This window comes from Drosophila novamexicana, unplaced genomic scaffold (genome assembly GCF_003285875.2).
Source record: "Drosophila novamexicana strain 15010-1031.04,08,12 unplaced genomic scaffold, DnovRS2.1 tig00001395-arrow-arrow-pilon, whole genome shotgun sequence".
In the NCBI taxonomy this organism is placed as follows: Eukaryota; Metazoa; Arthropoda; class Insecta; order Diptera; family Drosophilidae; genus Drosophila; species Drosophila novamexicana.
Genome location: NW_020824854.1, coordinates 257,516 through 283,022, shown reverse-complemented (window position 1 = coordinate 283,022; position 25,507 = coordinate 257,516). Strand labels below are relative to the sequence as shown.

Genomic DNA, 25,507 nt, shown 5'->3' with positions numbered 1-25,507 from the left:
GCCTATAAAAGTGAGCGTCATGCGGTGACGCCGGCTTCAGAGCACACGAAATGGCCAACATTGTCAAGTGGCCGCCCATCGGGCGCGGCTCGCCACGCGGCAGGCAGAGGCTGATTCAATACTGGAGAAGCCATCCATTCAGGCTGGCCATTTCCAACACCTTCTGGGAGTATACAGAGCGCACCAAGGTGAGCGGCATGTGGCTACTGCGACGCAATCGCACGCAAGGCTTGTCCAGGTGGGTGAAGCAGAATGTGCACTACAGTTGGGGTTAGGTCTCAGCTGGCATTGGCATTGCAGATTGATTTGGTCGTCGGTGCTGGTGCAGCTGCTGCTGCTGAGCATCTTTCTGACGCTGCTGCTTTGGTTAAAGTTCTACTCGTATCCCATTCTGAACACCATTTCGAATGATTTGTCCATCACGGATGTGGCTTTTCCCGGCGTCACCATATGCAGTCCCAAGACGGTCAACAAGGAGCGCGTCCACCGCTACGTCCAAACGCTGTGAGTATCCTGGACAGGAATTCCCGCATGACAGCCCGTTCAAAATCGTACTCAACTTTTGCAGCCAGATACCAAAGGAGTTTGATGTAGCCAATGTGGCAGCTGGATTTGAGTTTCTCAATGCCTTCACGGATCAGAGTTTTGTGCCGCCATCGCATGAGAGCTACAAGGTTACAGATGCTGTGCTGCGCCTAAACAATGTGTCCATTTGGGAGGCTGCCATGGCTGTCAGTCCGGGCTGTGCGGATTTTGTGAAGCGCTGCTTTTGGGGCTACACGGAGTTTCCGTGTAACCAGAGCCACGAATATTTATCCTTTATACCCACAACGGCATTCCTTGGCCCCTGCTGCTCGTTCAACTACAATCCGCGCAATGCCAGCTTTCTGCCCTTCTCCGCCAATATCTTTGGCATGGATGGCGGTCTTACCTTCATTGGCGCTGAGGGCTCTGAGCGCAATCTAAGCACCGGCCTCATTGTGCTTGTTCATCATCCCATGGATTATGTAACCGAGACAGCTGCATCGGTCACCATAACTGCCAGATCCGAGAGCTTTGTCGAGGTCTCGCCCACCGTGCAGACCTCCTCGACGGAGGTGCTCGAGCTGTCGGAGAGCAAGCGCGATTGCCTCATCTCGGATGATGTGCAGCAGCGCAACTATCGTCAGGCATCCTGTCTGCTGGCCTGCCAGACGGAGGCCATTGGCAAGCGCTGCGGCTGTCATCCCTACTTGCTGCCCATTGTGAGCGAAAAGTTCAAGGAGTGCGATCTAAACGATACCTTCTGCTATTCGGATAACTATGGTAAGCTGAAAAGACTTTATATTTAACTGAGAGATTAACCAAAAAGAACAACTTGACTCACTTCCCACACTTACCATCTTATTTATTCACTTTCTTAACTTGAGCTAGAGAAATTGTTCAGTTAGCTACCTTCAATGCCATTGTCAGGGTGCGCCGTGTCCTTCGCCTTGTGTTTGACATATTTCACGCTCTTGCGAATCGCTTTTGTGGTGGATTGTGGTGTGTATGCCGCGTTGTTCTGTTTGCTCCAGTTACATCATTTATAATTTATATTAAATATTCAAAATGCGTGCCCGTTCGCACAAGTGTGTTCCTTCACACAAACACTTGGAACTTGCTCTCGACAGTTCGACTTGAACTAAAATTTTCTCCTTTAAGTCGCTTCGGTATGCATAACACTTACCTTACAACATTTGTTTGGGGTATAAATAATATGTTTCGGCAAGCGCAAAACCAAGAGCTTCTGACATATGATCTAACTCTAAGAGTAACTAAATTAGGTGACACTTTGCAAAATTAGGGTGACAATTAAGCCACAATGAAGAGTATTTAAATATACTGAATGATTTGATTTAGAATTACGCACTATTATATTCTCCATATCTTATCATATTATCTAAGGACTTAACTTTGCAAGCTTTGGAATTGTTCTCTTTATAATTTTATCTCAGGAATTTGACCTTTCAAGAAGGGATACAAATTCAAGCAGCAATTAGCTTATTTTTATGCCTAAGCAAATTATTTGTCTTCATTTTGTGGAACATACTTTGATACATTTCGTTTTTTTTTTGCTAAATCGTCTATTTTATTTAAAACAAATTTACTCGCAGACAATTTTAAGAGCTTACGCTGTGATCAGTGCTTGCCAAATTGCTATGACGTCACGTACTCAACGCTATCCTATAAAACAGACCTTAACCTGCATCAATTCTCCGTGAGTAACTTTTAGTAAGTATCCAATCTAAATATATATTATTTGGCATTCACTTAACAACCAATAATTGCCGTAGCACAACGGAGCTGCTCAACAATGACAGCTTTGTGTTGCGTGTCTATTTGGCCAAGCAGGTTGTGCCAGTAATACGAAAGGTGACGGTTATGTCGTGGATTGGACTGTTGTGTAAATGCTTGGTGTGCTTTATCCCAGCTACTAGCCTCTATTTATTTTTACATAATTGCAGCTGACTTGGGCGGCATTTTCAATCTGTGTCTGGGTCTGAGCATGATATCCATAGTGGAGTTCTTTTACTACTGCACTTATCGCTTATACGTCAACTATCAGCAGCAAAGGGAGCTGCATCTAAAACAGGCTTGGAAATAGTCGCATTTTAACATAGCATATATCATTTAATATAAAACTTAACTATATGTGGGATTTATTGTTTTTTCTTTTTTGTTTTCTGCGTTTGTTTGGGCGCTTTCCGCTTTGTGGCCACCGGCGTTTGCTTCTCGACCGCCTCATCATCGCTGTCACTGTGAGATATTGAGAACTTAATTACAGGCCGCGCAATGTGTATATATTGTATCAAAACTTACCCTACGGTGGGCATCTGATCAAACATATCCTCATATTCGGTGTCCAGCGGCGTTGTTTTCAGTGCTCGCTTCTTTTGGCTACGCGTTTTCACTTCCTGTTCTCCTTCATTCTCATCATCGCTTGACTCTTTCCGCAGCTCCTCTGGCAGTTGCCTAATAAGCACTTTGGTTGCCTTCGACTTCACATAGCACTGATACAGCAGCACCGTCGAGTCGGCCTCATGCACACGCACATAGCGATCGAGGGAAGCTGAGCACAAGTACTTGCCCGTCTCATCCAGATGCAGGTCGCTAATGCCGCCCGTGAATCCTTTGTAGGTGTGTACATGGGTTTTCATGCGGCGCGTGTCAAATGCCTGAACAAAAAATTAACAAATTAAAGTTGTCCACTATCATTTCTGAAACTTACCTTCAAAACGCCCATGGTAGTGCCTGTATATATGTAATTGCCGCGCGCCACCAGCGCCGCGAAGCTCATGCCGTGCTCCTCACTGGCAAAGTGAGAAACTGGACGCCGCTGCTTTCGCGTATCGTAGAGCCTCACATAGCCATGGCGCGAACAGGTGGCTAAAACGTTCGGGCCATCCACGAAGCCAATATCGCTATCCCAAACGGGCACCTCGAGTTGCAAATAATCGTTGGGCAAATTCTTTGAGCTAAATATTTGCTTGCCATCGGCGCTCAAATCGTAAACTTTTAGATTATTCTGTCGTGCCTTGCCGCCGGTAGCTACAATGTGCGTAGCCGATGAGCACTGACGCAAATGATCCATATGATCGCCTGTGTTGATAATGAGGGGCTCTTTCTCCTGCTCCTCCTCCTCCTCGTCCACTGCATCAAGCGACAAGCTCTGTATTTGTCCATTGCCAATGCCAGCAATTAAATTGTTGTTATAGCGCGCCAGACCTACAATTGGAGCGCCTGTAAAATTAACTCGTCGCGTGCTGATGCCACCGCCAATTCCAAGCGAATTGAGTTCGGCAACGTTTTTAGCTCGACCGAGCAGAATTTCGGTTTGCGCTTCATTTCCAAAGGCCAACGTTGTCACACGCGATTCCTTGTCGAGGGCGCTTATATCGCTGAGATTTGACTGAGTATGTGGATTCTGCTCAGCAGCAGGCAGCAGATCTGCAAAAAGTGTACAAATGAGCGCCGGCAGCAGGGCATGGGGTTTGACTTACGTTTAAAGGAGCCTGTGTGTGTGCCCACAAACAATTCATGTTTGGCTGTGTAATTGGGATGTTTCAGGTTCGCTGTAGTCCACTTCATGTTGTTAAATCGCCTTTAAAATTTGGTTCTTTGACAATAAAACAACTGGCAACTATTAGCGAGCAGGCAAAACAAATGCAACACGTGCAGCGCCTAATGTGTGTGAGCGAGTCAGCCCTGCTTTTTGTTCTGTACTGCAAAACGATAAGTTGCAGTAGTTTCCAACACTGATTACTTATCGTAAAACACACACTAGCGATGGACGATATATATCGCCAAAACAGCTGGCGGCTTTTAATTTCAAAACAAAAACACGCTGAATTTTTGTTTTTATATAATTACTGTTAATAATGGCACTTACAAAGGTCTACGATGCGGCCACTGTGTTTAAACACTTAAATGGCATCATAAATGTATATAAGCCCGCTGGTATTAAGGTTAAGCACGTGCGCAACGCCATTCTGAGCAACATTTGCAAAGGTGTGTGTAATAGAAATAAGCGCTAGGAGCTAAATTAAAAAAATTCTTATTTCACAGGACTTAATGAACTGGAGCAGAGAGAACCACGTAAGTTACCGAAGAGCAGACTGCTTCTGGGCACTGGCACTGCCGCGGACACTGTCCTGCATAAGATAGCTGAAGATACTGATCTTTCGGATCACATACTAGCCGCTGGCCCACGATACATGCCCGATGACATTCGCTGTGCCGCCGTCGCCTCACTTGGTAGGCACACAAGCGGCGTCTTGTGTAAGTATTTAGTCTCGTACCTTTAATTGAAAACTTAAGCCATTTTGTGTTGACAGTGCTCGGCCTGAACAATGGACTGAAACAGTCGAGCCTCATACAGCGCAATCGGCCGGTGCGCGTCTACCATGTGACCGCTCGCATGGGTACCGCCACAGAGAATCACTTGCCCGATTCGCACGTCACGGTGCGCGCTAACCATCGTCATGTCACCGCAGAGCGCATTAGCGGCCTGGCCTCTTCCATGCAAGCCTCACACCAGCGCAAAATGTACGAACTATGCGGCGTCGATCTACAGACGCAGGCGGCCTACGAGCTGGCCTGCAAAGGCCTTCTACGGCCTGCCGACAACAGCCAGCCGGTCGTCTATGGCATCAAGCTGATACATTTTGAACGGCCTCACTTTACGCTCGAGCTGCATACCATCAACGAGAGCGAACAGTATATGGCGGCCCTGGTGCATGACATGGCCATAGAGCTGCGCACGGTGGCACACTGTTCGCAGCTGCGTTGCATACGTCACGCCCACTTTGATGTGATGGACAGTCTGCTGAGGCACGGCTGGCATCTGCCGGGCATCGTGAGAAATATGAGGCAACAGCGAGATGTGCTTGAAGCTCATCCGCAGTTGTTGGAGCAACAGCGCGTGGATCTGCACGCTGCGCCACAATAGGCTATTAAGAGTAAATTAATTGTAAAATAGTATTTCTTGTAAAGAAATATTTTATAGTTTAACAAGTTATAAATTATATTCATAAGTTTAAACTGCAGTCTGGCTATGGCAGTGGGCCAGCGTCAATTTGTCATGCTCGAATAGATCACGCTGCAGCTTATCGTGCAGCTTCTTGCCAGCTACAGAGTCCTGTACCTTTTCTAGCACATCCACCGCCTCCAGTACATGGGATCGAGCCAGCTCCAGTTGCAATTTTGCCTGTGCAGGTTGTCTACGCGCCTGCTCCTCCAGCGTATGTGCCATCTCAATCAGAATGACACTCACATAGATGGCCAGCTTGATGCTGTGCGGATCAAGGCATTGGCAAACATTGTACAGCTCCTCACATAGTCGCTGCTTGCGACCCAGCTGAAGATCGCTTAGCTCGGTCAGCTCCAGGCCCGGCTCATGGCCGTAAAGCTGAATAAGTGTATGCTTCAAATTGAACATGTGAAAGTGATTGGGATGCAGCAACTGGGACAGCCGTGCCAACAGCAATTCCACTTGACTGGCCGTGGGTCGGCCGGCCAATAGCTGGTCCACCTCTTCGGTCATGTGGGTTTGCACTTCGGTCACATAAGCAGCATCCAGCAGGACGGGGCAAGTGTCGCACTTCCATTGGGTCTGCTCGTTGAGTGGGTCCAGCGGCAGCTGCACGCCCACGCACGACTTGGACACATCGCCCAGGCAGCGCATGGCGCTCACATAGCTGCCGTACTCGGTGGGATCCTCGCAGCGCGCGCAGCGGCAGCTGAAGTGCTTGGTCATGCGCAGATGGTGTTGCCGCATTTGCGTGCCCCACAATATGTTCGTGTAGGTGATCTTCAGGTGGTCGCCCGTCTTCATATCGCAGCCGGCGCGCACCGCAATGCGCTGCGTGACAGAATCGAACTGAAAGTAGCAATTGGGCTGGCAGGCGTGCTCCATCATGCAGGCCTGCCGAAAGAGTCCGCTCAGTTCCACACCCGTCGCCAGCTCGATGACCATGTAGTTGGTCTCTATTATGCCGCACAGGCGATGCAGCAACTCCGGCTCATAGTCGCTGAGCTGGCAGCACTCACGGTTTTTGCTCTGCTTGAGGCGCTGCAGAAAGCGCTGCTCCAGATAGCTAACAATGCGCTGTTCCGCCTCCTGCTGCAGCTCTGTGCCCAAGCGTTCCTCTGCATGTGACTGCATCTCCAGCAGGGCCTGCCAGCGCTCCGGCTGTTGCCGCTGCAGTAGCAGGCACTTCAGCACCAGCAGCGCATCATGACGGTAATAGTCATGCAGAGCACGTGCGTCCGACTTGGCTGTGGGCGCAGTGCCTAGGCTGAGCACACTGCACTCTAATTTCTCGTGCACGCAGCTGGCACTGCAGACGGGCCAGCGACAGCTGTTCGGAAAAAAGAGATTACACTATGCTACAGAATGGTGATTAGAGTTTTTCGAGTTTGTTAAGATCTTCCATCCAGGTGTTTCCTTTGATAATAGCTATTATTTTTCAAAACTTGTTCCCGCTTTAACAGAATAACACTATGCTACATAGTAGTATTCGCAGTGAACCGCTCGTTAAAGTGTTTTGCTTATAGATTCTATTAGTAATATCTATTTTCACGGGTCACCTCGAATTCGGAATTTTGTTGCACAGTGTTAGATACTCACTTGCGGCACTGATGCTTGCCCAGGCGACAGGGCGTATAGCAGCCCACACAGGGCACAATGCTGGCCGATTTCTCGTGTTCGGTGAGAAACCACTTGGGACCCACGACAAGGGGCTCCTCCACAAATATAATCTGCTTGGCCTTTATGTCCTGAGTGGCCACCAAGTAGCGTCCCAGCTGCTCGTCCTGCTGCACCCGAAAGGGCCGGCAGCAGCTCTTGTGCTGTGGCCAATGCTGCTTCTGGTGCTCCCCGTTGCAGTAGCGCACCATCTTGCAGCGGGTGCAGGTGAGCGAAGCGGCCACATCGCAGACGGCACAGTTGGGACTCAGAGCTGCCATTCCAATGATCACTTCACGGCTTTTCCAATCGCACTGATGTTACGTGGCCAGAGAAAATCTCATTTTGTTTCGAGTTGCAAGTTATATTCTTTCACGCGGCGCCCTCACAATTTATTTTTAGCTTGTTTCTCCAAACACCTTCCTCTGCTCACGCGGCGTCTACCAAGTGCGCTCTTCAGCTCGTTCCCAAACAATGTGAAAAACTCTCTGTTTTGAAATGCGCGTCTATATAGAAGTGTGAGCAATATATGTGCATATATTACTGCCCGTCTTTGCCCGGATCATCGTTTATTTCTCAATTTTTATACAAAATTAAATCAGCCCAAACTACCATGTGGTCCACCTAGCATTTTGATAAGAAACCTTTAGAAAACTTTCAAAATAGTTCCTATGCTCCATTCGGGCAGACTTCAATGCGCATACACTCGCCACTTTAAACACAGACGTATACCGAGCCTATCTTGTTAAGGCTTTGAAACTAAAACAATCTTATAGGCTAGAATTTATAAACAACATCTTCGAGCCTTATTATCCAAAGATTAACATAAAGCCTACCTTAATATATAAAAGCACATCCGCATACTACTGAATATATTTAAAATCAGGGAAAGCATACTTGCATTTTGTTGCAGCTTATCAAACTTGCTAATTGAGGTCAATTAAACTAGACGTTTTAAATACTTATTTCAGCTGCAACATTAATATTCATTAACTCAGGCTCTAAGGCCTAGGCCACTATTTTATCGTCGACTCTCAAATCTGATATCGGTTTCATTGAAAGTCCGCGATTGTATTTTAAAATTCGGCTAAACTGCATTTAAAATGGAATCCGAAATTAAGAAGTTTTATGAAGACAAAACGATTTTTTTAACCGGTGCCAGTGGATTTTTGGGAAGAGGTATAATTTCTTTTTTTTCTTCTTAGAGAGGGATACACCCAAGTTAACTAAGGCTTCATGGTCTAAAGTTTAGATAACATTATTCTCCTTCAGTTACCATTGAGAAACTGCTGCGTGCAACAGAGGTAAAGCGTATTTATGTGTTGATAAGACCCAAACGTGGCAAGGACACACAGGAACGCATTGCCGGATGGAAAACCAATCCCGTGAGTAGCCACAGCCGAGCAGAGCCGAGTAACATAACCTCCTACTCCATAGCTTTTTGAAGTGCTACTCAAAGCCAAGCCGAACATATTGGAGCGCGTGGTAGCCATAGAGGGGGACTGCAAGGAGCCTGATCTGGCCATCAGCCCGACGGATCGCGATCTGCTGACGCAGCAGGTGGACCTGGTAATGCACGGAGCGGCAACTGTCAACTTTGCGGAGCCGCTGCATGTGGCATTGGACATCAATACGCGTGCAACTTACCAGATGCTGCAGCTGGCCAAGCAGATGCACCGTTTAGTGGCATTCGTGCACGTATCCACGGCCTTTTCCAACTGTATAATCCACTTCATTACGGAACGCTATTATCCGGAGTACTTGAGCTGCAGCGCTAAAAAGGTATTGGCGCTAAGGGAAATGCTGGACAAAGACACGAATCTGTTCGATAAGATGGCTCCAGTGCTGCTCGACAGGTTTCCCAATACTTACACCTATACAAAGGCTCTGGCAGAGCAGTTGATCCAGACGGAGGCGGGGGATTTGCCGGTCTGCATCTTTCGTCCAGGTTCCAGTAGGTTGTACTAGTTAATCTACTCGATCCCAATGTAAATGCTGCTTTTACCCAATTATTCAGTTGCGGCCACCAATAAGGAGCCTTTTTCCGGCTGGATAGACAATATCTACGGACCCATTGCTATAATCCATGGATTGTTATATAGTGTTTTACGTGTCTTACCCCTCAATCTAAATGCTGAATCCAACATTGTGCCCGTGGACAGTTGTGCCAATCTGGTGCTGTCCTGTGCCTGGCGCACGGCCATGGAGGCGGCTCAGCGCAAAGAACAGGTCATTGGAAGCCCTCCTGTCATTTACAACTTTGCGCCTAGCGGTGAAAATGTTATTAATAATGCGTATGTCGTGGACGCCGTAAAAAGAGAACGTCACGTTTATCCCGTAACCCTGGCGAAATGGTACCCCTTCATGCACGCCACCACCAAGCCCCGGCTGTTCAAATTGGCAGCAATCTTTTATCATCTGCTGCCCGCCTACATGGTTGATCTATATCTGCGCCTGCGCGGCCAGAAGGCACGCATGGTGGCCATGTACCAGAAGATCCACAGGAATATCGATGTGATGCAACACTTTATGATCAACAACTGGAGCTTTGAGACATTTAACACGGATCGGCTGTGGGAATGCATGTCTGAAGCGGATCGGCAGCTCTTTGAGTTCGATATGCAATCCTTGGACTGGGATAGCTATTTGGATCGCTTATTTCTCGGCATTCGCACCTATCTGTGCAAAAAGGACTCAAGTGAAGAGTCCATTAGGCGTGGTCGTACGAAAATTAAATGGTATGTGAAGAACTTTGGGTTTAAGTTGAGAAGATTTATAAGATCTTAACTTATTTTGACTTTCAGTTTCTCTATACTTCATCGACTCTTGCAGTTCAGCCTTGTAAAATGGCTGCTAGGCCTGTAAAATTATTATACCCTTGCAGAGGGTATTATAATTTTGTCGCATAGAAGTAGACATATCCAACCCCACAAAGTATATATATTCTTGATCAGCATCAACAGCCGAGTCGATATAGCCATGTCCGTCTGTCTGTTTCTATGCGAACTAGTCTCTCAGTTTTAAAGCTATCTTAATGAAATTTTGCACGCAGCTCATATGTGAAAACCAGCTGGATCGGACCACTATATCATATAGCTGCCATAGGAACGATCGGTCGAAAATTAAGGTTTTGTATAAAAAAACATTTTGTTTATCAAGATATCTTGACCAAACTCGGCATTTATTAGTTTTACTTTACTCCTCATATATATGCAAAATCCTATTAAGATCGGACCACTATATCATATAGCCGCCATAGAAACGATCGGTCGAAAATTAAGTTTTTGTATGAAAAAACATTTTGTTTTTCAAGATATCTTAACTATTTTCCCTTCTTAGATACGGGCAAAGCACTATAAGCATTATGGAGAGGTTGGGTTTGCAAGGGTATTAGATCTTCGGCGTGCCGAAGATAACATTTCTTTCTCGTTTTAAATTGATTCTTATTGCTTTTTGAATTTTCAATAAATTAAATAAATAAATTTTTAAATTGTCAATTATTTGAAAGTCCGACACTTTCAAACAAACATTAACCATTCTTTTCGCCCCACTTTGATGTCCAATATTCCAAGGCCCCGTGTCATTTTCGACCTTGGAGCAAGCTAGGCAGTATGGTGATGAAGTCAGTCAGTCTGGACAAACTCTTTAGTATATATAGATAGATATTTATGTGAATGCACAACGTCGATTCGCCAAGCGTGCGTTATTGAATGGAACTAATCTTGCAATTTTAATGATAAATATGAAGGTTGCAGTCGGCTGTAACCAACTGCGCAATACTCTCTATTTAAGGGTCATCATAATATATATGTATGCATATGTATGCTAAGCTCCAGCAAGATGGCTTTCAAATTAAGGGCCTAGTTCTAATAGACGATCTGGCTATCGATATTGTTAAGGAATTTATATACTTAATTGGAACATCTCCGAAGCTTCTTTCTTTGAAAGAATTTGAAATCAAACAGACTACAAATTCCCAAACAATTTTAATGATATGGTTCTTTGGATTTTTATTTTCGAAACAACAAACGAATTAACTGCGTAATGTAACTGCTCTATGGAAAAAGGCCAACCTATCCCCATATCTGACAACTAGAATAGGGAAATAAGGATTTCCGGATATTCTGAAAACTACTGCGACTGCGCGATTAGAAGCCACGCATGGTGGGCATTTACGAGAAGATCCACAGGCATATCGATGTGGATCCAAGGAGAATCCAAGTGAAGAGTCTATAGAGCTCGATCGTAAGAAAATGAAACGGTACGCGAAGAGCTTCGGCTTAAAATTAGAACGATATATATATATCATTTATGAGACCTTAACTTATTTATACTTTCAGTTTTCTTACGCTTCATCGACTCTTGCAGTTCAGCCTTTTCAGCGTTGGCATTGGCATTGTAAGATGGCTTTAATCATAATTTAATTAGATATGTATGTGTATAAAGAAATGCCTGGGTTTGGCACTTGCAGCCACATGGCGTGTCAATATAATCACACGTTTTCTTTAATAACTTAAATGTTTCTTTACTAATCTTGATGAAATTTTCATCAGTAGATGAATATTATGCTATAGCATATTTCTATTTTATCAAAAAATATATTACAATTATGGCTTATTTGACGTAAAATAAATAACTTGATCTATCTATACTATATACGGGGAAATAAACTCGCATCAAAGAGCACCTAGAGAACCTCGATCAACATTTCAGGTCTCTAGTTATTAAAGGTCGGACGGACGATGTGGCTAGTTTGACTCGGCTATTGATGCTGATCAAGAATATATATACTGTATGGGGTCGAAGCTGCTTCATTCTGCCTGATACATACATGGGCACAAAACTATAATACCCTTTTTACCTATTTTGAATGGGTTGGAATTTTAAATGTCACATCCGAATTTACTTGAATTGTTTTGAATCTTTTCAAATTTTCTGATTGAGGTCAATAATATTGGAATTTCTAAACCAGGCACATATTCCCGTGCTTAAATTCATGAGTTAAGTCAGAGCCGTGTTTATATCAGCTCGAGCAAACATGAAGTTAAACTAAACTTTATTTATACATGACTTGAGCTGCTTTCTTAATATTCATGAACTCAGGCTCTAAAGTCTAGGAACGAATTTAGCGAATTTGGCGTCTATAAAAGGTGCTGCAAATTTTTAAAGCTAGTCATTTCAACGTCGACTCTTAAATCTGATATCGGTTTCTTTGAAAGTCCTGCAGTTTTACTTAAAGTTTCGAGAAAAGTGCATTGAAAACATTTTAAAATGGAATCCGAAATTAAGAAGTTTTATGAAGACAAAACGATTTTTTTAACCGGTGCCAGTGGATTTTTGGGAAGAGGTATTATAAAATATGTTTTGAAGAACTGCACGAATTTCACATCAGTATTTAAATAAAACGGGCTTTCCAAAGTGTTGCATTATCTGAATACTTCTAATGTTTGGTTCGAGTTCGAAACTCTGTGTCAGGGTCTAACGTTCAGGAACATTATCTTTCAGTTACCATTGAGAAACTGCTGCGTGCAACAGAGGTAAAGCGTATTTATGTGTTGATAAGACCCAAACGTGGCAAGGACACACAGGAACGCATTGCCGGATGGAAAACCAATCCCGTGAGTAGCCACAGCCGAGCAGAGCCGAGTAACATAACCTCCTACTCCATAGCTTTTTGAAGTGCTACTCAAAGCCAAGCCGAACATATTGGAGCGCGTGGTAGCCATAGAGGGGGACTGCAAGGAGCCTGATCTGGCCATCAGCCCGACGGATCGCGATCTGCTGACGCAGCAGGTGGACCTGGTAATGCACGGAGCGGCAACTGTCAACTTTGCGGAGCCGCTGCATGTGGCATTGGACATCAATACGCGTGCAACTTACCAGATGCTGCAGCTGGCCAAGCAGATGCACCGTTTAGTGGCATTCGTGCACGTATCCACGGCCTTTTCCAACTGTATAATCCACTTCATTACGGAACGCTATTATCCGGAGTACTTGAGCTGCAGCGCTAAAAAGGTATTGGCGCTAAGGGAAATGCTGGACAAAGACACGAATCTGTTCGATAAGATGGCTCCAGTGCTGCTCGACAGGTTTCCCAATACTTACACCTATACAAAGGCTCTGGCAGAGCAGTTGATCCAGACGGAGGCGGGGGATTTGCCGGTGTGCATCTTTCGTCCAGCTTCCAGTAGGGTCCACTAGTTAATCCTCTAAAGCTTATAGTAAACGCTCCTTTTTCCCAAATGCTCAGTTGTGGCGACCAATAAGGAGCCTATTTCCGGCTGGATAGACAACATCTACGGACCAATTGCTATACTCTATGGGGTATCATATGGTATTTTACGTGTCGCCCCCCTCAATCTGAATGCAGAATCCAACATTGTACCTGTGGACGGTTGTGCCAATTTGGTGTTGTCCTGTGCCTGGCGCACGGCCATGGAGGCGGCTCAGCGCAAAGAACAGGTCATTGGAAGCCCTCCTGTCATTTACAACTATGCACCCAGCAGTGAAAACGTAATTAATAATAGGGAATTCATAGGCGCCGTGAAAACAAAACGTCACGTTTTTCCCATGACGAAGGTGATATGGTATCCGTTCCTGCACGCCACCACCAAAATCTGGCTCTATAAATTGGCAACCATTTTTTATCATTTGCTGCCCGCCTACATGGTTGATCTATATCTGCGCCTGCGCGGTCAGAAACCACGCATGGTGGGCATTTACGATAAGATCCACAGGAATATCGATGCAGTCCAACACTTTATGATCAATAGCTGGAGCTTTGGGACACCCAACACGGATCGGCTATGGGAATGCATGTCTGCAGTGGATCGGCAGCTCTTTGAGTTCGATATGAAATCCCTGGATTGGAATAGTTACTTCGATCGCGCCTTGTTCGGCATGCGCACTTATCTCTGCAAAGAGGATCCAACCGAAGAGTCCATACAGATCGCTCGTAAGAAAATGAACCGGTACGTGAAGAGCTTCGGCTTAAAATGAAGACGGTATATGTATCATTTATGAGATCGGAACTTATTTTTAATTTCAGGTTTCTTATTCTTCATCGACTCTTGCAGTTCAGTCTTTTATGCGTTGGCATGGCCATTGTGGGATGGCTGCTGCGCCTGTTCCTATAAGAATTTAGTATATATAACCAAATATAACATAAGCTTAAGTACCCAAATAGTTTTTGGCTTACTGCTAAGGAATTGGATATTTGTTTCATATGATATACTCATACATATATTTTTGTTACGGAATAAATGAATAGGCCTTTCAAAAGTACATCAAGAGCATCCAGCCATTCTATATTAGCACCAGAGCGTAATATATAGATGTATAGCAAATGATATCATATCAATATTATCATGTAGAACTTCAATTTAAACAATTGTCTTTTATTAAAATTAAAAATTCCATGATGACAAACAACTTTTATTTAGTTTTTCTCTTTTCTCCAAGCAATACAAAACAATTAGCGTAGATTAGAACCTTGCAAAACATCTGACGTTATAATCGGATTTTCATCTTTGCAGTTTTCTTATTGTGGTTTAATAATTCAAGTTTCAATATGGTTACGAAATGTCTTTAAAAATCTCTGATTATTATTTGTTCAATGCGTGTGCTTTGTTTATTATAAACTTATATAATTTATAGTCTATTGTATGGGGCATTATCTTAGTACGGCTCTTGGGGCGCGTCCAAGTCCCGGTAGTGTGATCTGGCGCGATAATCAAAACCACCGGGTCTGCAAGCAACGAGAATGAATGTTGTTTAGAGTGAGGAATTATTTGTACACAAATCTTATATAGTAAAACCAAACATTTATTGTAATTCGTCGCAAGTTTGCGGTTGCATTATTGAAAGCAACAGAATCGATATTTTATTAATTGAAAAATTAAAATCTTTAATTAGGTCCTTTGGGGTATTCATTTTTTACAATCGGCATATTGTACAAAGATAAAAATAAATATCTTTAGACATAAATTATGTAATAATTTGCGTTTAGTTTTTTGTAGGTCCCCATTAGCTAGACATTGCTTAAATTGCTTTTTAGAACTGAGCTTGAAAATTGCATTTAGCGTTTATTATCTGTGTGTGGTTTCTGCTTTTTGTGCTAATCAATTAATTAGTCAAACATATCGGAATTAACGGGCGCATCCAAATCATGGTAACCGATAAGCCGGCGTTGGTGTTCCAAGGGCATTTCTCTGCAAAAAATTTGCGACACAAGAAAGTTGTGACAAATTTCGTTTTAAGACCAACAACAAAAATGAAAGCAAAATTATAGAAGGCATATAGAAAATGTAGGACAAATACACTAGGGTTTCTTATCGAACTAATGCTGTGGGTGTGTCAGAAAAATTAATTAAGAAAAACCTTGTCTGCTTGCACAACAAGAGAAGCAAGTCTCTGAAAATGGTTCAACCTACTCCTAAAATACTCTAATGTTAGCATTCAATGCGATTGCGAATTTCTTTCTTCATAAGAATTACAAAATTAAAGCATTGCAGGCGGTCTAATGTATAATTATATTTCAAGATCAGACAACGTTATGGCCACTGTCACTGGGACATAAAAAGTCGGCAATATGAATACATTTCAATAGATTTGCACAAAATAAAAACAAACATTTCATTAAATAAAATAAATATATAGATATATATATCACATAAAAGCCTAAATATAACAACTGTTGGTTTTATTAAAGGCACGAAGGCATATCGAGGATCATGAAGGCTGCAAAAAGCAAGAACCATGAACCGATTTATGAACCGGTTTGTGAGACAGACATAGACAAAGGTTAATAGACATCCAATTATCCCCTAGAGTCAGGAGCTAAGCAGCTGCTTTCAAGCCTTTTGAGTTCAGCTCCCATCTGATTCAACCTGCTTAAGGCTAAATCCCTAACGGACTTAAGGCTATGCAAATAAATAAAGCAACTGACCTGCGCACTGGTGGAAAATTGCGTCCGCCGCGTCCACCGCCGCCCATCATGGGCGGTGCAAATCCGTAGGGCATAGCTGAGAAGGGCGGATACATGGGCGGCCGATAGCTGCAGAAGCAAAAGGCATTTAATAGTGCAATAACAATTTTATATAGTTTAGCCTACTCACCCGCCGGCACCACGACCAGACTCTGATTCAGTACGCTTGGAGCTGCCCGGATGCTCTGGCAGCTGTGGCCGCTTAGGGTCACGCAAGTAATTGTTGAAATATTGCACCTCCTTGCGCACCTCGTCCACCTTCTCCTCGTGCTTGTTGAAGATGTGCTTGCGTATGAACTCGGGACCCTTGAACTTTTTGCCCGACAAAGGGCACAGCCATTTATCCTTGGCCAGTTCCTGTGTATTGGCCTGCACGAATTTCTCCACCTCGGTTTCGGGATTCTTGGCACCCAGTTCTTTGATATCATCATCGCTCAGCTGCACGCTCTTGGTTAAAAACTGCTGCAGCTTACCGTCGTAGGCCTTGATGTATTCCTGGACATCGTTGCTCGTGACGCGCATAGGCGGTGGACCCCGTGCGTGTATAATACCGCAGCGATTTGGCATCTCATCCTCGTACGGATATTCGCAGTGATTATAGTAGTCCACCGAGTGCACAATGCGCAAATAGAGCACCAGACGATCCAGAACCGAAATTAGCTGCTCGTCCCGTTCAATGGGCTCGCCCTCGCCATCTTTGTTATCGCCGGCCAATCCCAACAGTTCCTCCTCCTCAGCGGAGGCTTCTTCGATGAGGTAATCGGTTATGTTCTGAAGCACAGGATTTTTGGAATTGAAGCCATATGACGTTGAATTGCCGCCGCTGCCATTGGTTGCGTCCGCGCTGGGTTTGCTTTCTGCATCCGGCTGCTGCTGCGTGGGATCTGCCTCGCTCCACAGCTTAAAACGTTCATCCAGATTCATGGCAATCTTCGCGCACAGCTTGATGTCAGCGCGTACAATCTGCTTGTGCGCCGTGATGCCATTGGCGGGACGCACACGTCGACTCAGATCCCGATTGACAATGGCGCCCATTTCGCAGTCGCGCAAACGCTGATTGTTCAGGCTCCAACAGATCTCCTTGATGTTAACGTCGCGCGTAAAGGTTATCCAGCCGCGGCGATACCAGCGTCGCTCCACCAGCGGATCGGCAATAGCCACGCGCAGATACCCACTAAAGCGGGTGCAGATTGCTTCGATTTCTGCCTTCGTGATTGACGGCGCCAAATTGCGTAGGAATATGGACGAGGTGCGATGCAATGCACGTGGCTGCGGTCCGTCCTTTACCTTGTCCAAATCGATTGTCTCGGTCACATCTTCCGCTGTTGATTTCGTCTCCAGCTCGTTTTTGTCTGTTTTCTCCGCCTCCTCCCCATTTTTAGCTGCTGTTGGCTCGTCCGTTTGCAGCTCAGCTGGCTGCTCCGTATCTTTTTCCTGCTGCTCTTCGCTCAGTTCACTTTTGATAGCTGCCGCATCCTGGAGGGCAGTGCCTTCCTCAGGCTGGGGACTGTCGGGTGGGATTGGCGGATTGGCTTTGGCCACCGTTGCCGCCTCCTCTTTGTCTTTTTGTGCCTCCGCTTTTTGATCGGCGCGCAAACCCTCCTCCACATCATATTTCGCTTTCAGCTTCTCATCGTCTGAGTCCGAGTCCGACTCGAAACTGGATGAGGATGAGCTGTCATCGTCGCTGCTGTTGCGATTTCGTTTCTTAATTTTTTTCTTCTTTAGTTTTTTATCGCTGCCGCTTTTAATCGAGTCATCATCGCCTTGCACTTTGGCCGGCTTCGCAGCCACTATTTCGGTTTGCTGCTCGTTTTTAGCGGCCTCTGGCACCGCAGCCATCTCATCGTTCTCATCATCCCAGTTCTCCTCATCAGAGTTAACAGGCCGCAGGCTCTTGCGCTGCGGCGACACAACCACTGGCTGATCGTCATCAGCGCCTTTCTCTGATTTTGTCTGCTTGGGACTTTCAGGCTCTCGCTTGGCGACCACTGGGGCTTCTGTCGATTCCGATTTGCGCTCATATACAACTGGTGTCTCTTTGGGCTTCTCGTCGAGTATCTTAAGATCTTCATCGGTGCCGCCTTCCAGTTTAATGACACAAGTGTCCAGGACTCGCACCAAAGCATCCGCCTGCGAGGAATCCACCTTGACGCTGCCAATAGTGCCGTTCTCGAGCAGTTCCAGAAACACATCGGTGCGTCTCTGTTAACGCATGCAATATATATCAAAATATTTATATATATAAACGTACAATAAAGCCACTCTACAAGTTACCTTCAAAAAGCCGCGTTGCTCCTCGCTGCGTCGCACACTGTCTTCGGGATGGTATTTGTTTTTGAACCTGTGAAAGACAAAATTCAGTTTAAAACCAAACGTATCTTGTCCAGGTATGTCTAATATGCTATATAATATGGATAAGAGTTGAAAGTACGGCTCATGAGTGGGCTATATTTGATATATAAAGCACGTTTGTATATATAGATTCCGGCGCATCCTCTAGCTAGTGGACATCCAAGTATTTAATTAGTCGTACACAAAGTTTGATTTGAATTTTGTTTAGGTTTAGCTTTTGCATATGTACATATTACCCAAGGTCTTACCTTTGCAAGCGCATTCATAATGTGTATATGTATATGCGCTATTTGCATACGTTTATATATATTTAGGCATTTGCTCGCAACGAATTTAAATAGATCGCGGTTTCAAAAATATAAACACACCCACGGCATTGCTCGCCGGGTAATTTAAATTTTAAGTTATTCTTTCATTTTTATATAGTATGTGCTTCTATTGAGACAGAGGCAGAGAGGCAAAGGCTGAGGCCGAATCAGTGTCTCGTCTCGTCTCTGACTCTCAGTTCGCAAAACGCCATAAAACCCATAAAAAGCTGCAGAGAAAAACTTAATAATAAGTATACAAGAGGGTTATGAATTTTGTGATTGCAGTCACGCTGAGAGTTAATTTGCAATTAAATTAAAATTTAAAGAACAAATTAATTGAATGTGAAGTTGAGGACGGACCTCGTCAGAGCCTGCCACTGCGTTGGATGCGGTTGCTCTTCGCGCGTTGTTGTTGTTCTTGTTGTTGTTGTCATTTTTCTTGGGTACTCAAGACCCGCTGCTACTCACCATTCCTCATCCTTGTGCGCCACAAAGAACTCGTTTAACTGCTGTCGCTTAAAGTCCGTCTTGTATTCGGTGTATTTTCGCATCACCTCCGAGTCAGATATGTTCTCGTCCTGCGTGTCCAGAAATTGTTTTAACGTTAGCATCGCTGGCTGTGTTTGTGTGTCGCTGTTGACGACATTGGGCGCTGATTCACGGGCCGAGGACGGATGACCCGAATGCGAGTAGGCTGAGTGCAGCGATTGATAGTGATCATTCCAGGCCTGCACTAGGTACGGATCGTAGCCTGCATGGGCACAAATACCATATAGAGCTGGGGGAGTAACATTTTTTTTAAACTTACCAAAACGCGGATTAGACCTCATTTCGCTATCGCCCCAGTCGGGTCGCATGCGTTTTGCAGGCGGCATCTCACGTCCTGGCGAGCCGTAGCGCGGACGTGGTCCGGAGCCACGATAGTCACTGTAATCTGGGCGATGACGTGCGCCGCCGCCGCCACCTCCGCCTGCAGCCGAACTGCCTCGAAAAGGATTCCTAGCGGGCAGAGCAGAGCATTACACACACCCACACACACCGAGAGACCCCGCAATACTTACCGCTCGGACCACTCGTCCCGGGAATTGGCACCACCGCCCATGGGTCGACGTTCGTCCCGGCGTTCGGGCCTGTAGCTGTCGCGTTCGCCACGGAATTTATCACGCCGCTTGCGATCGTATTCATCATCCGAATCAGCCATTGGTGGTTGTCTGCAAAACACGCAGAACAGCATTAATTATCAATTATCAAGTGAAAGCTGCACATCGGCTTGTTTCACTTTTGGCACCGACATAACCTCAAACTCGTTTTGGCTCCTATTATAATCAGCCATAGCCAAGCCGAAGGCTTACTTAAAACAAGCCTTGTTCATGCAAAGAATTCAATATTTAGGCCAACAGCAATAGATGTTAACATTGCTTGTTTTTTTTTTTTTTACACAGAACACTAAATGCCGCCATCTTGCCGCCTCCGCCAGTCGTATGAAAAACGCTTACGTGTTGTCTGTGACACAATATGCAACAAGGGCATATATGGCAATATTCTAGTGTATTGCAATTGCATATGCGCAACTTATATAGCCTGATTCCGGCATATTTACCTTTTATTTCACTATTTGTAGACTTTATTCTAATTTTATTGTCTCACAGTGCGGCGTCTAAAATGGGACGTAGATATGGCAGAAATTAATATCGATATATCGATATGTTGCAAACAGTGCTGCCGGACTGCTATTAGGTTGCTGAGTGAGTGAGTGAGCGAGCAACGAAATGTTGCTAACAGAGTTGATTTTGGGCACTTCGATAAGTCGATAAGTTGACACAAAACCCAACATATTTCTAAATTCAAATTGAAAACTTGCAAATCGTTTGAACATATTTTAAATATATATATATATATATATTTTGTATTTTATTACACGTTTCATATATATCGTATATATAGACTTTTGTTATTATATTATATTTATACGTATATGTACAGCTTAGTTTTAAAACTATTTAAAGTGTTTGTGTGTAGTCTCTAAGCCTAAGTAGATATTTAATGTATGAATTAATTTCAAAAATGTATTTATATGCGCCGTAGACTTGCATATTACTCAGTTTTAGTTAATGCGCCGCCAAAAGTTACACATAAATAGCAAACTACATTAACTTGTACATATCTGTTAATGTATATATATATATACTTTTTCTGAAACTTAAGTCAAGTTATACTCGAAGTATAAAAGTTGTTTTATTTTTTTGTTTTTTTTTTTTTTTTGTATTTTGTAATTATTCCTTTTAATTCAAGTGTTATTTGTTTGTTTTGTTTTAGCAATACATAATTGTTCATTTGAGTGAAAGTACTTCAAAATTAAATGTCAGTTTGATAGATGTACTTACGATTAGGCAAGTATAAGTATAAGTATGTCTATGTAGATAGATCAATGCACCTTAAGTTCTCAATAAACAACAAGCTAACCTCTTGTGTTAGTGTACCAAATATTAAATATGCTCGATAATATAATCATAATAATAATTAAGTATGCATTTTGTAATTGTTTGTTTGGTTTAAATTCTAACAATCTCTACATCTCTCTCATTTTACTTAAAGCAAAAGAAAACTCGAAAATTTGCCAAAAATAAAAAAACTTCTTCATATCTAAAGCAGGCACGCGCTAGATTCCCTCCAAAATGTATAATCTATCTCTCTATAAGACTTGCTGCTTGCAATAGGAGCTATAATATATATAACTTAAAGGTTTTTTCTTTTGGCAGTGTAGCGTTAAATCAAAAACATTCAACCATAGAATTTCAGAGCCAAACAATAAGACTAACAATTAGGGGAAAAGAGTTTTATCAAATTCTGATTTTGTTTGTTTTTTTTTTAATTTAATTTAAAAATCCCTTCAAGTTTTCGTTTCCATTTACGTATCTTGTGTTGTTTGTCTGCCTTTCATTTAGAATATGTAATTGAATATATTATTTTTGTTATTTTGTTTTTATTTCATTTTATTTGTTCGTAACACTAAAATGCCATCAATTCAGTTTTAAGTTGTATTTTTCCGGGTCAGCTTCTTCCAGTTTCAAAAAAAGTATAGATTCTTTCAGCTAACTGCGTTCGAATAATGTGCGCTGTTTCTGGATATTCTCGTTATTTTAGATGTATTTAGTTTTTACTCGTATCGATCGTAGACTTGAACTTGTGTTTTTTTGTAATTCTATATATCGTAGATAATTATGTACTCGTATATTACTGATTGCTACACATTGCAAATGAAATTTGACATATTGACATTTTGTCTATTTTTGTATCTCTAATAATAACGTAAATCTGTACGATTAAGTATTTTATTTGTATTTTAATATTTTGTTTTGCTTTTGTTTTTGTTTTGCTTTTGTTTTGGTTTTTGGTTTGTCAATTTTGGCAGTGAGAAAACTACACAACTTAAAACTTAACTTGTTTTAGCGTACATTTTGTGATTGGAGAAGCAATATTGTTATATTCGCACAAGATCGGCTCAATAGAAATTTTGTACAATATTTCCGAGACGTATCTTGTTTCTGTGAAAAAATATGCATTGTGATTTCTTTGTTTAAATTGATTTTCATTTAGATTTATGATTTGCCACCTGCTAACCATCGAGTGCTGCAAAACAGGTACCTCTAAAAAGGCGTCAGGAGTTATTTGTTATCATATCATATCGAACTGAAAGTTGGGTTAATTAAATTGCTTTTTTCACATTTTGTGCTTCGGTTAGAGACTTGAAGGAAAAACAAAGTTCATATTGTATGTACTTTAAATGTATGTATATTTGTGGTTAGCTGCTGCTGCTAAGGTCTCGCTTGTAGTTACGTTTATTATTAATGCTCAAAAACCTTTCAATCGTGTTTCATTTGAATGTTTCGTTTGAGGTAGTTTTCAATTCAGGATCAATATCTACAAGTTGAACACAAAACTCTCGTATAATTTTGCTTCCATTTAAGGTTTAGGCTCAGCTGTGTGCTTAATATGGGGAGAGGTTTATTTTCGTCTTTTTCGGATCATAGACATATCTTCTAGGGGTAAGTTATGGGCAAAACAAGTTACAAGTTACAAGTTACACGTAACAGAAAACAGTGCATAAAAATTAAATAAACTTCTCGTTTTACATTCATTTTCGTATTTCGTTTTCATGAATTTCAAAAATCTACATAACGATTTGTTTGTTTTTTTGTTTTTGTTACTTTTCTCTTCTTTTCTTTTCGTTTCGTTTCGTTTCGTTTCTTATGCTTTGTTAGTCATATTATATGAATGGATATCTCAACAAGTTGTTACTTTATATACCTTATGTTCATCTTTATAATTTTGTCAGGTTGCTTTTTTTGTATGTTTCGTATTTGTTGCTTGTCATAATGCTTCATATCGAGCGAGAGTTACGTACATACATATTTACAGTTTGGCTTAGGCATAGGTTCTTTTAATTATATTTTTATTTATTTTTTTCTTTTTTGGGTTAATTAATAGGGTTTTAAGTGTATTATGGTATTATCAAAGTTGAAAGAAATGTTTTAGCGAGGGCGCGAGGAGTTTAATTTTTATTATTATTAATTTTTAGGGTTAATTTTTTGGTTACTTAACTAATATTTTATTCACACTTGACATGACATCAGCCTGTTTAAGTAATTTGTTTTTTAATTATGCTTTTACATATATTCGAATTTCGAATTTGTGAATTACTTAAAACGTTTTTAGCAAATCAGTTTGTATCATCTAAAGCTATTTCATAGCGCGTCTTATGTTTCAATTATTTTTCTTGGGCTTTACTCTTAAGTTTCACCCATTTTAAAATCATTTCTGTTTGTTTTTTTTTCTTCGTTTTTCTAGCTTTCCAATTGGCAAAACTAAAACTTGGACTACTACAAAAATAACTAAAGTCAATTTGCATTTCCCATCAGCCAAGCTGTTTCGCAATACTTCACACTCTCATTCTGTCAATTTTCTTTTATATTCCGAAAGAAAAAAAAAATAGTTTCATAGTTTGCTTTTCCAATATCGCTTTCATTATAATTTCTTATTAGCACACACATTTGGTGAAAAGCCAACTTCACAGCCGTTTGCTTCGCATATGCGAATTTCATTCAAATTCTGCATGTTATTTATCGACCTATCGACTTATCGATTTATCGATACTAATTCTAACGAGTCTTTGCTTACATATCGCCTTCCCGCTCAACTTCAAACTGTTGCCAATTCTTCAAAAGCAAATTATTAATTACAAAAAAAATCATAATAAAATTAAAAAGAAAAACACACTTCTGTTTATGCTTGATTTTTTTTTGTTGTTCAACATATTTTCATGTATATTGTGTATATTTTTGTTTTGTTGTTGTTGTTCCATTTTCGTATTTACGTAAAATAGTAAAAATTTTTAATATTATGATAGACTTTTTCTTGTTGTTTTTTTACATTATTGTAAAACTACAAAACAAATTATGTATAATAATTAAACGCGCGTTAGGCAGACTAAAAAAAGCTTAAATTTAAAATCAAGTGTATTTATAATAAAAAAACTTAAGAGTGAGTTTTGTTTATGTTTTTCTTTTTTTTGTTTTCGGTTGTTTCTTTCACTAATAGGTCGTATTAATTATATGCATAATAATTAAATTATTCACTGTGTTTTTGTTTTTGCTTCCATTTTTACTGTGCAGATAACAAATAATTGAAATTAAACCATTTAAGTTCTAATTGTTTATATTTTATATATGTTGCTTTGCTATTTTCAATTGTTGTATACAAAATTCAATGTTTATAAATTAAATTTACTTAAATGTATATGTGTCAGTGTATGTGTGTGTGTCTGTGTGTATGTGTGTGTGTGTGTCTGGGCACTGTATGCGAAAATTATATGTATATATATTTAATTAGCATAATAATTATAATAATAGTAGTAAAATTAAAAAATTGCACATTTCAAAAATTTATCTGCCACTTTTATACACAATTAAAAAAGGGTTCTTTTAATTTTACATTATTTTTGTTTTTTATGTTTGTGTTTATTATTTTTTTTTTGTTTTGTCGTATTTTACAAATCGCTACTAAAATTAGAATAAATTTGATTTAAGTTAAAATAAGGCCAACAATTGTTTACTTTTTCTTCGTTTTTACAATTCAAACGCAAAAGCAGCAAAAAACGATAAAAAAGCATAGAAAAAACTAATTAAATTGCATTAAACAAATTCCAAATAAGTTTAAAAAAATTGCCAAAAATATATATATTTTGCACGATTGTTTTTTTTTTGTTTAAAAACAAAATTTTGATTATGCCAAATGGTTTTTTGTTTTCAATAAAATTTAATTGCTATATAATTTACAAGTATTTATAAATTTTCGAATTAAAATGTTTAGTTTATAAATTAATATTGAAGTCTTTTGGTGTGTGTGTGTGTGTGTGTGTGGATGTGTGTGCCAAGTGATTGAAAATGTTGTTGTTTTTTTTTTTTTGTCAGCCAAAAGGTGCATTTAATGAATTTAATTTAAAAAAATTGTAATTTAATACCTTTAATGCCTTTTAATTTTGAGTAAAACTCCAATCACTTTTTCTTTTTTATTGTTAACAAAGTTTTTACACTTTCGCCAATTGTTGTATAGGAAAATCAAAAAGAAAATATAACTGTGTGAATTGTATTA

The 25,507-nt window shown here is 41.5% G+C and overlaps 7 protein-coding genes across 10 annotated transcripts; 4 read left to right on the top strand and 3 right to left on the bottom strand.

Annotated features, from left to right (window-relative positions):
• Nucleotides 1-50: 50 nt before the first annotated feature.
• Nucleotides 51-2,632, top strand: LOC115767414 (sodium channel protein Nach). The gene is made up of 6 exons (XM_030711690.1): nucleotides 51-238; nucleotides 301-504; nucleotides 569-1,305; nucleotides 2,136-2,253; nucleotides 2,316-2,425; nucleotides 2,487-2,632. Exons 1-6 carry the CDS (start codon nucleotides 51-53, stop codon nucleotides 2,624-2,626), a joined length of 1,497 nt encoding a protein of 498 aa, XP_030567550.1. The 3' UTR covers nucleotides 2,627-2,632.
• Nucleotides 2,632-4,225, bottom strand: LOC115767448 (WD repeat-containing protein 74). Its single transcript, XM_030711746.1, has 4 exons — nucleotides 4,023-4,225; nucleotides 3,251-3,969; nucleotides 2,842-3,197; nucleotides 2,632-2,778 (listed from the first exon to the last, which is right to left on the bottom strand). The coding sequence occupies exons 1-4, from the start codon at nucleotides 4,108-4,110 to the stop codon at nucleotides 2,682-2,684; spliced, it is 1,260 nt and encodes a 419-aa protein (XP_030567606.1). The 5' UTR covers nucleotides 4,111-4,225; the 3' UTR covers nucleotides 2,632-2,681.
• Nucleotides 4,226-4,333: 108 nt separating this feature from the next.
• LOC115767449 (mitochondrial mRNA pseudouridine synthase Trub2) lies at nucleotides 4,334-5,558 on the top strand. Its single transcript, XM_030711747.1, has 3 exons — nucleotides 4,334-4,530; nucleotides 4,588-4,800; nucleotides 4,857-5,558. The coding sequence occupies exons 1-3, from the start codon at nucleotides 4,401-4,403 to the stop codon at nucleotides 5,468-5,470; spliced, it is 957 nt and encodes a 318-aa protein (XP_030567607.1). The 5' UTR covers nucleotides 4,334-4,400; the 3' UTR covers nucleotides 5,471-5,558.
• On the bottom strand, nucleotides 5,521-7,499 carry LOC115767447 (SET domain-containing protein SmydA-8). The gene is made up of 2 exons (XM_030711744.1): nucleotides 7,151-7,499; nucleotides 5,521-6,881 (listed from the first exon to the last, which is right to left on the bottom strand). The coding sequence occupies exons 1-2, from the start codon at nucleotides 7,486-7,488 to the stop codon at nucleotides 5,558-5,560; spliced, it is 1,662 nt and encodes a 553-aa protein (XP_030567604.1). The 5' UTR covers nucleotides 7,489-7,499; the 3' UTR covers nucleotides 5,521-5,557.
• Nucleotides 7,500-8,287: 788 nt separating this feature from the next.
• Nucleotides 8,288-10,052, top strand: LOC115767413 (fatty acyl-CoA reductase wat-like). The gene is made up of 5 exons (XM_030711689.1): nucleotides 8,288-8,386; nucleotides 8,480-8,592; nucleotides 8,645-9,161; nucleotides 9,225-9,945; nucleotides 10,040-10,052. The coding sequence occupies exons 1-5, from the start codon at nucleotides 8,311-8,313 to the stop codon at nucleotides 10,050-10,052; spliced, it is 1,440 nt and encodes a 479-aa protein (XP_030567549.1). The 5' UTR covers nucleotides 8,288-8,310.
• Nucleotides 10,053-12,387: 2,335 nt separating this feature from the next.
• Nucleotides 12,388-14,574, top strand: LOC115767459 (fatty acyl-CoA reductase wat-like). The gene is made up of 5 exons (XM_030711764.1): nucleotides 12,388-12,554; nucleotides 12,713-12,825; nucleotides 12,878-13,394; nucleotides 13,458-14,178; nucleotides 14,256-14,574. Exons 1-5 carry the CDS (start codon nucleotides 12,479-12,481, stop codon nucleotides 14,341-14,343), a joined length of 1,515 nt encoding a protein of 504 aa, XP_030567624.1. The 5' UTR covers nucleotides 12,388-12,478; the 3' UTR covers nucleotides 14,344-14,574.
• Nucleotides 14,575-14,694: 120 nt separating this feature from the next.
• LOC115767457 (serrate RNA effector molecule homolog) lies at nucleotides 14,695-20,523 on the bottom strand. 4 transcript variants are annotated; one of them, XM_030711760.1, is made up of 8 exons: nucleotides 20,457-20,523; nucleotides 19,918-20,067; nucleotides 19,665-19,855; nucleotides 19,325-19,607; nucleotides 18,471-18,537; nucleotides 16,324-18,398; nucleotides 16,155-16,262; nucleotides 15,002-15,417 (listed from the first exon to the last, which is right to left on the bottom strand). In XM_030711760.1, exons 2-8 carry the CDS (start codon nucleotides 20,055-20,057, stop codon nucleotides 15,336-15,338), a joined length of 2,946 nt encoding a protein of 981 aa, XP_030567620.1. In that variant the 5' UTR covers nucleotides 20,058-20,067; nucleotides 20,457-20,523; the 3' UTR covers nucleotides 15,002-15,335. The 4 variants fall into 4 exon arrangements, with proteins under 4 accessions (XP_030567619.1, XP_030567618.1, XP_030567620.1 ...); XM_030711759.1 differs by lacking the exon at nucleotides 15,002-15,417 and adding an exon at nucleotides 14,695-14,954 and having other exon boundaries at nucleotides 19,325-19,855; XM_030711758.1 differs by having other exon boundaries at nucleotides 15,001-15,417; nucleotides 19,325-19,855.
• Nucleotides 20,524-25,507: the final 4,984 nt, after the last annotated feature.